This window comes from Megalops cyprinoides, chromosome 1 (genome assembly GCF_013368585.1).
Source record: "Megalops cyprinoides isolate fMegCyp1 chromosome 1, fMegCyp1.pri, whole genome shotgun sequence".
Lineage (NCBI taxonomy): Eukaryota > Metazoa > Chordata > Actinopteri > Elopiformes > Megalopidae > Megalops > Megalops cyprinoides.
Genome location: NC_050583.1, coordinates 12,255,891 through 12,269,503, shown reverse-complemented (window position 1 = coordinate 12,269,503; position 13,613 = coordinate 12,255,891). Strand labels below are relative to the sequence as shown.

At 39.2% G+C, this 13,613-nt stretch overlaps 1 protein-coding gene across 1 annotated transcript in view; it reads right to left on the bottom strand.

Annotated features, from left to right (window-relative positions):
• Positions 1-13,613, bottom strand: part of LOC118791325 — a 54,480-nt gene that overhangs the window by 29,253 nt on the left and 11,614 nt on the right. The window contains 2 exon segments of the mRNA XM_036548645.1: positions 461-751; positions 2,831-2,894. Of these exon segments, the coding sequence (XP_036404538.1) occupies positions 461-751; positions 2,831-2,894 (355 nt within the window).

Genomic DNA, 13,613 nt, shown 5'->3' with positions numbered 1-13,613 from the left:
TTAAAAGCTTATCTTAATAACCCTGCAGATGTACAGATACAGATACAAAAAATATAGTCCAATGAAAGGATTGTATTCAACTCAGTCACTCAATGCTATATCCTTTGTTGTAACACATTGAAACGGTGTTGTTTCTTTTCTTACACAACCTTACGTTATTAAAATGAACTGAAAATGGACTCAAGACTGAATGGAACTACAACCACACGTGCTACACATGCACCGAAAAAAACTGCTTTAACGCCATTTAAACTCCATGTAAAGATAACCGAACAGACAAATTAATGCATAAATAAGTAAACTCCGCATAGCCTTTGTGGTACGATGATAAATGTCGTATTAAAAAGGTGAAATATTTGTTATTTGAATGAAAACTTTCCATTCAAAATTTAGGAGCGCGCGCCTGCCTGGCTGTACAATCTTGACCGTAAGTATGCCAGAGTAAGAGAAAGACACATACCTGGTGGTGTCAGGTCAGCAGGTATCTGTTTGCCTCCATGATCTGCGACACACTGGAGTTTCGATTTTCCCAAGTCCTCCCTTCTCAGCCGAATTTGACTGACGCTGGTGTATTTCCCGGCTGACAGCACGCTCGGATACTGCACGAACCCGGGCAAATCGCTGCCGTCTTTCGTCCACTTGAAGCTCAAACCATCGGGCATGAATCCTCTAGCGATGCAGCCCGCGGTGACGTACTCCGAGGAGCTTCCGCAGCTAACAAGGGGGAAGACATCTGGTGTAGCTTGCTGAGCTAAAAGGGAAATAAAACAGAGTCGACACTTTAAATCTATAGCAGCCTACATATATGGTCACAGGACAATACACGATGCAGGACATTTATATTACACGAATACTTTCTTTTAAGCGAGCTGCGTTTGAGTTCACCCTGAACGCACAATTTTTGGAATCGACTCCTATCCAAGCTACTATCAAGCTATCAAGCTACAGGTCTTCACTGCAAAGTCTCCGTACTGTCGCTGTACTTACTGTATGCACTTTTGCACGCCTCTTTGGACAAAAGCGTCTGCTAAATAAATAAATGTAAATGCACAGTACACAAAACAGCTCCCTGCTGGGCCTCGGTGTTGTGTCAAGTTACGCGATTCTGATTCTAAAATTATTAACACGGTCTCTGTGGCAGAGTTGTGGCTTTTTCATTTTGACGTGACAAATCCAACGACGCTTTATAGTTGTCAGCATCAGTCGCGTTAGATCACCCTATAAGGGTGTTGGAAGTATATCGAAATTAATATATATTTCTGCTACAATTAAGTCCCCGTAGATTTACTGATGGCAAACATGCAATTGGGGTTTTAAAAACGCAACTCAATGAAATTTCACCTTTCCTTATCACACACAAAACGCTTCCGAACAGTTCAAGGGAAAAACAGTTTCAACAACTGATCGAATGTTTTAGCCATTATTTGACTGTGTGGTTTGCGATCAGTTGCAGTAGTTTCACCTATTTTCGCTAGATTGAATTGGTCCTCATTTATACAAGATCTATTCAGTATCGTTCGAGTCCCCGATCTGAACACAGTTTGACATTTTCATGGTTGGTTGACAAACAGAAAATGCGATCAGGAAACGTATTAACAGTTATATTTCAAATATCTCTGTAACTGTTTCCAATCGCTTTGAACCGGTAATAGATTAGTCGAAGTGGCAGCAGTTCTTACCTCGAAAAATACCAACAATACACCAAAATAATTGAATTAGGACAGTCGAACATTTTTAACTTGTTGAACTCAACAGGGGTTGATGTTTTGGATGTGTCTCAACTGATAATCACATTAAAACTTCAAACTTTAACTTATTTGTCAATGGTAGCTATGGGCTATGGGCAAGCACACTTTTAAAGGCAGCTATATTTTGAATCAACCTAGAACCTCCACAAATAACAAATATTGAAGAGACCTTATGGACTTTCCATATTTAGCCAATTAAATTACGTGACAGTCACCATGATGCCTTTACCCCAGTAACCAAAAGCTTCCCAGCTACGCGGCAATGTAAGTGTACATCGAATAAATAGCCTACCTAAACCTCACTTGTAAGTCGCTTTGGATGAAAGCGTCTGCTAAATGAATGAATGTAAATGTAAACCACCCTCATAGCGACAAGCGCTCGAACATTTATCGCCAAGATGCGCATTTTTGAAAAGGAGAATCGGTATTCCGTTCGCTGTACGACCTTTATAAACTCAACTTGCAACGCCCGTTATTCTTTATTAAAAAGTCTGGTTGATTTAAAACAACGGTAAAAATAGAATAGAACTCAAGAGGGGTTGATGTTTTGGAAGTGTCTCAGCTGATAATCACATTAAAATGAAATGTTTACTGTCTTTTTTGTTAATTCCATTTTAAATCTATGTAAAACATCGGGATAAGTAGCCTGTTGTAGCCTATAATGCAAGCCAGAATCTCACTTCAACATTATCATTTTAGCCGATTCGTCGACACCTGTCTTCCATTTCGGCAATGTGATGTTGTACGCGATTAATGCAACACACACCAGCTCACTGCATTTTCGCGCAAAAAAACAATAATTTTGTTTCATTTTCAATAAGTGCATTTTCCCCAAGAATCGAATTCCTCGCTGAACTCAGCGAACTTGGTTCAACTATGAGTTGTGAAAAAGTACTCTAAATTTAACGTTTTAATGCTAACGACAAGTAACCTAGTAACGGAGTTTAGTGGTAACCAAACTTCCCTGTTGAAAAATTCTTACACGTTATTAGCCATCGAGAACAGAACAAGATTTTAGCTGAAAAGGGCCAAAAGTCTTTCGTACATTGCAGTTTGTTATTCAAGTAAATTGTTTTTCTTACCTGTTGTTACAGTCACCGTTGTACCTTTACCCCAGTAATCGAAACCCCAGCTACACACATTGCTCTTTCGCGTGAGATGTGCAAAAACATTTTTTTAGAATCCTTCCACTTGCTCTCCAAAATTAGTCCTACATACGCAATTTGTATTGAACGTTACGTACACATGTAAGAATAGACTTCAACCTTGTATCCAGCACACACTAAACGACTATCAGAATGGCGCAATTTTAAGTACATCCAGTACATACAGTCAACCATTCAACATGCCTTGTTTAATTTCTCAATAAAATGTAATCCAACTTTGTTCATTTTAACTTTCCGTTAGCTACAGTCACTCTAGTTCCAGATCCCCAGTCGTCGAATCGACTATTTTGTTACATTAAAAAAGTATTATACATTAACAGAAAAACTGTAAAATATATGGCGTGGGCATCGATCACACACAGAATTATTAATTAATACACGCCTTACCAGATGTCACGGTGACCATGGTACCCTTTCCCCAGTAGTCGAAGCCGTAGTCACAATGAAACAGCGCAATGTCAACAAAGTCCAAAAACGCTAAGTAACGTTTAAATCTATATACGCCTGTCAATATCTTTTCAAACTTTCTTGTCTTATATAACAGGCCTTCTTTCTCACATTTGAGTGTTGTTTTAACATATCCATACACATACACATATTCATTCATTCATATTGTGCATAAGAACGCATACATATAACTAATTTTCTCACTAATCACTTAGTCAAAGATAGCAAAATTCGAAGTGACAAGTCGGATTTTTTTTAACTAAACTTGTATTACCTTAAAATGTGAATAAGCAAAGATTATCCAATTACTGGTTTAATTCTGAGAGGTAATGTTTTTTCCCAGCATGAAATTTGTCCAATAAAATAAAATTTAGCAGAATGCTACAAGTAGAAAAACTTCAAATATTCTTCGAACACTGACTTATTTGACAGGTAGCGATGTGCTTCAGACAAGCACATGCCTAATACGAGCTGTACTTAGAATCAACTTAGAACCTCCGCAAACAGCAAATATTGAAGAGATATTGTGGACGTCCTATATTCACTCATTGTTAAAAAAAAAAGTATATCAAATGCATGCGGTCTTCTTACCTGAAGTGACGGTCACCATGGTCCCTTTACCCCAGTAGTCAAAAGCTCCCCAGTAACACGGTAATATAAGCGTATAGCGGATTAATACCTAAACCACCCTCATGGCGACAAGAGCTCGAGCGTTTATCGCCAAGATGCCCATTTTTGAAAAGGAGAATCGGCATTCCGTTCGCTGAATGAGCAACATTTTAGAAACAAATACATTCTAAAACATTTAGGCCTACTGAAGCGAAATCTACAGAGTCTATTAATTTCTTCCCAAAGAACAATAATTTATTTTCTTTCAGATTGCTGTTGAATAACGAAGAAACATTTAAACTGTTCACCGTTTCATAAATTATTTTTTTCTTGTTCGATTCTGCATGATTGTTTTTATGTTGTTAGGAACATATGCAACAGAAGTTAGATATTTTAACTGACTGTTGGAGACACTGACTAATGTCCCAGATGCACAGTAGTCGAAGCCGTTGCTTATTTAATGAATTCGAAGCCTTTGCATATTCTAAACCAGGTTTCCCCTATTTCTTTGTAAAATAGGATAGTAGTCTATATGCAGAGCGATTACACAATAAATGACAGATTAGTAGTGGCGGCTTACCAGATGAAACGGTGACCGTGGTCCCCTTTCCCCAGTAGTCGAAAGCATCGTCACGGCGAGACAGTGCAACGCCAATTAAGTACAAAAACCATACAACATTCCGGCATTTCGCCCCGCGTTCAAACGAGTTAGACGCTACCGTAGCCTAACTGTATGCTTGTTCTCAAATCACCTCGAACTGTAAACATCATCGTCTTATTTCTTATTTTAGTTAGCATTTAGAACGTAGTTAAATTCACTTATTCTAAACCGGGCACAATAAAATAGGATTTAAAATAGGCCTATTTACCTGAAGTCACGGTCACTGTCGTCCCCTTTCCCCAGTAGTCAAAGTAGATGTAGCTCACAGTTAGAGTTTTGGCTAATACTTCGTATAAAAATACTGAAAAGAAGCTCGAACTGCATTTTGGAGGCGACACATCGTTAAACATTTACTAAAGCGAATTCTACATAGTGTATTTATTTCTTCCCAAAGAAAAATAATTTGTTTTCTTGAACGAATTAAGATTTGAAATTCTTACCGTTTCATAAATTATTTTTTTTCTTGTTCGATTCTGCATGATTGTTTTCATGTTGCTATAAACATATGCAATGCAAGTTAAATACTTTAACTCAGCGTTGGGTACAGGGGCTAATGTCCCAGATGTACAGTAGTCGAAACGGTTGCTAAGCCGGTAAGGTTGCTAATTCTAAGCCTTTGCGTGTTCTAAGCCAGGTTCTCCCCCATTTCTTTGTGAAATAGGCCAGTACATGCAAAGAGATTACACTGTTAATTGTTTTTGAAAAGGTTGTGCATAAATACATCTGGTGCAGCTATAAACTCAGTTGCATCCGGGAAAAACTAAATCGCATTTACATAATGAAGGCGCGTTCATCTCCCCTGGATTTGATATTATAGGGGTGGATGGATGTTGAAAGAATGACAAAAAACCAAGGCATTTCGATGGCATCCGATTTCTGAACCATCACACTAAACTAGGATTTAGCGAATTATTGATTTATGCATTGAACCCTATTGGAAAAGTCATACAAAGAGCGATGTATTCATTACATTAGTCTACATTGTACTCAGTCTAAACATGCTTTACAAAAGTTCTTTTACTTACTGGTGTATAGGCCTACAGTAACTTAAGAGGAGCACAGTAACTTTGGTGAAAACCAAATCTCCATGTTGAGAAGCTCTTATACGTTATTAGCCATCAAGAACAGAACAAGATTTTAGCTGATTCTTCCCCTTGCTCCCAAAATTAGTCTTACATACGCAATTTGTATTAAACGTAAAAAAGTGTCTCAGTTTTGTTCATTTTAACTTACCTTAGCTACAGTCACTGTAGTTCCAGATCCCCAGAAGCTGAATCAATCGTCTCAGTAGCACATTGAGAGCGTTTGGTCAGTGATTTAAATCCTTTCCCTGTCCTGCACTGCATTTTGGAATACATACATTTTAAAGCGCCAGACAAATACAAAAGAGGCTGTGTTCTTCAACAGTAATTAAAACAATGAAGAGAAAATGCAAAGGAAGATACTTACCAGAAGACACTGTGACTTGGGTTCCCTTTCCCTAGTAGTCGAAGTAGTTGTCACAGTGATGCCTCTCAACCTCATGCCAAACCAAAACAGGAATTTTGCACACGAATGTGTGTGACATTATGCACATTAAACCTCAAAAGACTCTCCTCTGTTTCATATTGAGAAACACAGAAACCTACTCATAACATAGGTTAGACTCTAAATTTAACTCCATATAATGTCACTTTCTGAGAAGTAGTCAATGTATAATGACTACTTATTTTATGCTCAATTAATGTGGTAATTTGTAACTGTGTGTCCTTTTTTCATCTTTATTAGGCTAAATAGCTATTTAAACACTGTTGGACATGACCAGTGAGTGTGGGGGAGAGGTGAGCTGTCTGCTTTGCTGGTGGGGAGAGGGGTATGATTTGGGGACCGGCCTGTTGTTATACTTCAAAAATAGTAGGAAATCCAATTACGGATAAAATTTTCTATTAGCATTCTCATTGAGGGATGGCCAGATTAAACTGCAGTTGTACTACATGCTAAAATCAAGGGGCAGACTTTAGCAGTGTAACTGCCATCCCCCTCCACTGACCTATCAGAACCCTAACTGGTACACAGGTACCTTGGGAAGTAACTAACTGAGTTGCAAAGGGATTCAACGCAGCATCAGAGAAGCATGAAATGATAAGTCCATTTGTCTACAGTTCTTTTCATCTCCATATATTGTCAGTCAAAACAGAGAGCCATTCAAGGGAGAAGAAGTGAACAATTCACTGAGATATATATCACAGTAACACAAGACCCATGGGACAATAATAATACTAAGCCTTGACAGAGCACTTACCCTGTAGAGAAACTTCAACATTAGAACACAGACAGGAAACACCTGTCACGACACATTGAGCAGCACTGCCAGTTTCCTGCAGCTTGCAATTTATTAAATAAATAATAAGTCACAAAAAGCTGTCAAAGAAAAAAAAAAACTACTTCACAGGCATTTACATGAACAGCACATATGCATTTGTAGATGTAATACAAGCCAAAATGGTCATTTTGTGGACCTCAGAACGTCTTGTCGTATGGATTACAATGCAATGTTGGACATGATTTGAACAGTTATAAAATAAAAATTTACCTAAACAATACAAATACCTTATAGAGAAAAGTAATTAAAGAATAATGCACCCATTTGTAATATAGTGAAACTTCATGTCTGGCAATGTCAAAGTGAGTTATAAATGTAGACCGAATCTTGGGGCATATAGCTAGATTTCTCCATACCTCTGGTCAGAAAGGCTGCTGTAGTTACTGCCCCATCCCGCCATTTAACCTTAGACTACAATAACTCTAATTATAGGGGTTACAAATTATAGAAAATAAGTTACAACAACAATTTAACCAAATTATAACAATTAATATTCATTTGAAGTTAATTCATGAAGTGAATTCCTTGTTAGGCTAAATAACCAGTTAAATACTGCTGGACACATCTGGGTGGCTGGGTAAATGGGGGTGGGTTTGGGTTTTGTTGGGGGGTGAATGGCTTACTTTGCTGTTGGGCATAGGAGTATGAATTGGCTACACACCCACTGTCATACTTTGAAAATTGCAGAAAAACTCCATAAACTACTTCTTTTTACTGAAGGCTGGCCAGATTAACCTGCAACTGTGTCAAATGCAAATATCAAGGGGGCCATCCTTCTGCCTCACATTGACACAGTCTGTTCTAACACTGCTTTTATACAGACAGAGGGTTTGTAAGTAATCAACAAAAGTTTTTAACCCATTACTTGTTCCCTGAAAAAATAACTTTATAACTTTTTATAACTTAATTTACATTATTTTTCAGTTTTTGGTAACCTAAACTTATTTTAACCTCTGGCAGTTTACGGCTTCCTTTTGTTCCATTTCAGGTCATTCACTGGACTTGAACCGCTTAAATTTCAATAAATTGCAAAATGGAGGTGTGCTAAAACTTTTGACCGGTAGTACATGTGTATATATATATATATATATACACACACACAAGCCCCAAGGGATTACATTCCCTTGAGCCTTCATGCAGCCTTTACCCTGTAGAGACATTTCAATATTAGAGCCAACACAGACAGGAAACACCTTTCATGGTACATTGAGCAGCACTGCCAGTTTCCTGCAGGTTAAAACTTATTACATAAATAACAAGCCACAAAAATGCCTTGGGTCAGTCTTGCTAAGAAAAATAACAGAATCAGTACATTCCTCTGTACTGTACTACTTTGTGCTACTAATGTTGCCATGTTAAGATCATTATAACATCCCTTTACTTATATCTGATATCTTACAGCTATACAGAGTGAAAAAGTGTTTCAGCAGAGTGGTTTGTAGAAATGGAATTGTAGATGTTAGTCAAACTGAAGACTTTTATGTGGATTATCAATGTACTTTAGGACATGACTTTGATTATATTGTTATTATATCATGTGGCTTTTCTCAGTCATATATGGAAAAAGTGCTTTGAACATATGAGTTGGAAATTGTGAAATAGCACATACGAATCGGTGGATCCTATTAAAACCAAAAATTGTCTTTTGCCACCTCAGAAAAGATTTGATCAAATAAATGGAAGAAATTACTCAAATTAAAAGGAAAAAAAAAAAACAGCCTCCACATTTTGATTAGATATTTATTAATGTATTTTTGTATGAAATTGAGACACGTCTTTTGTATGTCTCTCCTCTATGCTAACATTAATGAAGGGAATTATTTCCAAATGTATATGTATCTCAAAATTTGATGTAAAAAGTTGTTGTGCCCCTTTCCTTCTCAGGCACATATGTGTGATAAATACATGTATGATAAACAAAAAGGTCACCATTTTGTATCTGGTTCCCATACTGGTAACAACAGGATCTCATATAGTGTCATTTTAAAGTAAGGTGGAATTTTCAGAAACAACGCGTGTTGGAGAGTATCACGACACGACCGGAATATCGATTAGGCCTGTAAGTTTAGTATGTCCGCTTTTTCATAACATTTTAGTTTAAGTAGGTCTAACGTGATGATATTATTAAAAAACGGTAAGTGCGTATTTCTCTCAATGACCACTAAAAACTAAATATACTAAAAACATTGCAACCCGAGGTGTGTTCCTTACGCCCAGTCAACTCCGTAAATTTCGTTTTCGTTGCCGTCATTGCGGAAAACCCCGCTTCGCAGAGATAGGATGTTGGAAATGGAAGCAACGTTTTCAGTGCTTTTGTGCTTTTCTCAAGATATCCAGCCTTGATTTTAACGACGTTTTTTAAAGTCATGTCAGCTAGCTAGCTAGTACAACATTGGCAACACAGCTCAAACAGACCGTATAGTAAGTGATGAACTCGCGGCGCGCGCGTTACTCAAGTTCAAAATATGTAAACTGTTGTGGGCGTGAGAGATATTAGAGTGGTGCGAAAAGGACCAATAGACTGCACCAAGTTCGATGTAATTACTGCACGAATAGCCTATAATTGTATATAATTATTATTTTAATATTATTTTATTTGACCGATTAAAGGAATTAAATAATAAATTATTTATCCTTTCCGTGTGGCCCGGTAACGAATGTGCCGTGGCCCATTACCGGTCCTCGGCCCGGTGGTTGGGGACCGCTGACGTAATGTAATGTAATCCATAATCAACTGCCCAATTCAGCCCATTGTAGATAAGCAGGGAAAGTAAGTGGAAAGTGACGTGTGAGGAAATACGACCATGACTCATACCCTGGCATCATCCAGGAACATGTTGCAGACAGCTACGATCTTGTAGAGACTGTAAGTTTGGTTGGAGCAAACAGGTGTTTTTGAAGGGCATCATTGAAAGACTTGATCTCTTGTAGGGGAACATCATTCGGCGCATCCCTGAGCCAAGACCCGTCACCAAGAGAGTTATGATGTTAGATATGTCTATTTGGAGGAAGTTTGAGCCCAATTTGAGAGGGAGGCAACATTAGGAAAATAACCAATTGAATGTTGGTTAAGAATTGTTGAGATAAAGAAATCTACATTTTCAACTCAGCTGAAATTCTAAATAATTTACACTTGATGTTGCCTATTCATAGATCGGAGCCTGCATGTCCCAGAGGAAGTTGTGGCTATTCAGAAGGTTAATGGTTTTGCATAGAGCTGATTAGATCAGCCCCCGGTAACTGAATTTAATTCCCATAAGTAACCAGTATCATGTTAAATTTTTCACGTTTATAACAAACCAAACTTCATGAAAATCGGTTCAGAATTAAGCGAGTTACAGTCGATTTTGTAGAGAAGTCTGCATCTCTCAATACACATTGGATTTGTTTATTAGCGGATCTTGCCCGCTCCAATATGGCGACCACGCAGACGCATGTCAAATCGCAAACGCGGTATCTACGTTTCGATATCTATGTCCTGGCCAGTGAAATACTGTCACCTACTGGATGCTTGTGTCAGAACAGCCATAGCTTGTAAATTGTGAGTCGCGCTTCTTTCATTTTTGGCACACAGACTTGCGAGAGAAAGCGGCCAAAAAATTACCTAATAAGATTATGCTCCTGAGCGCTCAGACCAGAAGTTACAAACGCAAATCCCGTGGTATAGTTTTGCGAGTATGAAATTGCGATTGCAGTTTTTTTTTTTTTTTTGCAGTTTTGCAGATCGGAAATTACAGTTGCAAACTACAAAAAGCAGGTTTGCAAGTTGTGAATTACAATTGCGATTAGTGTTTCGCTTTTATAATTCGCCATTCACAAGCGCAAATCATACTCTGCGCTTCTTCGTATTGTGATGTGAGCGGACTGATTGAATCGTAATTGTGAATGAGCATGGACTCAGTGCTTGACCGGACTGATTGAATTGTATGTGCACCAGGTGTGACTGATTGGGAGTACTTGAGACGTAAAGCATAAGAAGACGCGGAAGATGCGGGTAAGCAAGAACACCGTACGGCTGCGGCTGGATACTGTTTGGTGCGGGGGGGGGGGGGGGGGGGGGAATGTCGCTCGCAGTTGTTTAGGACTGCCGGCGGCGAAGATAGTAAGATTAGGGGGTAGACGTTCCTGCGTTAGGAGGGGAGGTTTGCTGCCTTCTGTTGAGGAGTTAGGGCTGGGGCTTTAGGAAGTGGACTAGCCGCGGTGAGAGGGAGGGGGGAGGTCGCCGCTTGGGCGAGTTAAGTGTACATTTTAAATCTGTGCGTTGTGCGGATGTGGGGTGGGTAACGGGGGGCTAGTGGGATAGCCGCTAATACAGTGTATTCATATGGCTTCTCAATATGGTTTTGGGTTGTAGTGCTTATAGAGTGTTTACTTAAATGGTCTGCAGTGCCTCCTGTTTAGAGGGAGTTAGTGTGCAGTGGGTTGGTGTGCTTCATTTCAGCGTGGTGTGACGTTTGAGTTTAATGAAGCCTGTGTAATGCTGATGCCTGTTCCACCTGTGCCCCTGTGATCCCCCCCCCACTCTTACGTAGTTTGACATGTTTATGAATTAAAAGGTAATTATCCGTTTCCTGATATTGTGGTTGGTGTGATCATTTTCAGGCTGTGATATTTACATTATCTTGTAAGGTCCCTTAGACCCTCTTTTATTATAGTATTTAAGGCACGACTCTACAGTGCTGGCACCTCTGTCTGCGGGATAGAGGAAGAAACCCTGCGTGGGGTCTCTCAAACCTCACAACCCCCAACTGTAGGCTACAAGAACAAAAACGTTTTCTGAATCAACACGGATATAACGAGACTCGACAGCTAAAAACATTTCAGCAATGCGTAAATGCAAAATGCTTATTAGCATAGCTAAGTTTTAACTGTTAATAACGCTTCAATTTTATATCACGTGAGTGTGATGAAAAGGCATGTGAGACCCCTGGCCGCTTTTTCACCAAGAGAATTTGCACTTTGTATGACACTGCACCACCACGTACCCCCATCCATTCACAGTGATCCATGCCTGAACAAAAGCTGCTCGTGTCTAAGAAACGTGTACCTATCTCTCCACTGCTGCTTCCGTTTACACGATCCAACGACGGCAAAAACATATATTACCTCTCGAGCACTTTATTGTGTATTTCTTCAAATTAAAAATTGTAATATTGTAATGTTGTTGTAAAAATAACATTCAGTTATTAGTTTTGTCCACACGCATTCTGCGCAGCAAAGAAACATGTTTTTGTTATGAACTGTATCACTGTGGATGACAGTGATGCTATAGCCAGCTATCACCACGGAGCTCCCACAGCGTGTGACGTCTGTACAAAAACCCCGACTACACATTTCTAACGTTTTCAGACCTACGTATCCTAACTTAGAGGAAAACTACTACAATATTGTAGTCAATTATCAGATCCTTTACATATATTGCGTACTCAACTCAAATTAATTCCAGTAATAACGTTCACTCCACCATGTGGTCTACAGCGATAACCGTTTCCTTAAAAATAGCGTGAAACGTTTTCATGTTCAAAAGCAAACCTGCATATTTCTACGGTGCAACTCAGACGCTTATTCAATAGAATAAATATGTGTAAGTGCTAGTGTTAAAATAGAACAGGAAATACTTCTTCTGCTGCTGACTTAATTGAATTTGTTTCATTTCATATATTGTTGTGTTTCTTCCGGACATCCCAGTGCCCTCTGTAATTAGTGGATTGATTTAATAAATCCTGCTGTTCTGAATAAAAGCAGCCAGCACCACTAACCGCTGACTCAATAATCACCATTAGCTCAACGTATCAATCTGGGAGATCCACCTGACCGGCATATCGCCGTCTTTCAATATTGGACCCTCCAACTGAACAAGAAGAAACAAGTTTTCTGAATCAACATGGATATTTCTTGCTTATACACGCAATAAGTTCTACGAGAAACATTCACATTCAGCAAGAAGACCCAGAGGAGAACACAGATAGAAAGGGGGGACACCTTACACCTTACACCATTTCAGCTGGTACTCCAAACTGCCACGATACCGAGGGAAGAGGATTCACCTAGCTTCCGTGCAGGTGTTTGTTGTATCTGATGTTTCTGTGCGTGAAGGGAGTCAAAATAGCACTGTAGACGGTGACACCGTGGATCAGCTGAGTGCGGAAGACCTGTGTCTTCAGATATTTCTTGAAGATAGTGAGGGGCTTGGCAGGATGGATGAAGTGAAGAGTTGAGAACAGGCAATGTGGGTTGTAGGCTTCCTTTGGCTTTCCTCACCATATAGGCCTAACTGTCTAGATGTAGGGGGGGAAGTAAAAGACATCTCATCTGGTCATAGTAGGCCTATTTTTTTCTACTGCTCAGAAGTTTCGAAGTTTTGTTTTCATTATTCCAGGTTATGTGTTGTGGGGCACTGGACTTGTTTACAAGGGCCTTCTGCAATGAAGCTAAATATCAGCTTTGGTCTTGCTGAGACTGGGTCGCGGAGTTGTGGGTTCAGTTCTGTGGTGATTTTGGAGGCTGCCGTTTTGTAGTTTTTTGTTTTTTTTTAGTAACTATCCTGTTAAGTGTTCGTCTATCTCTGTCAGCGATCTTCGACTTGTGACTCTCCAGATGCAGTCTTTCCTCGTTTGACA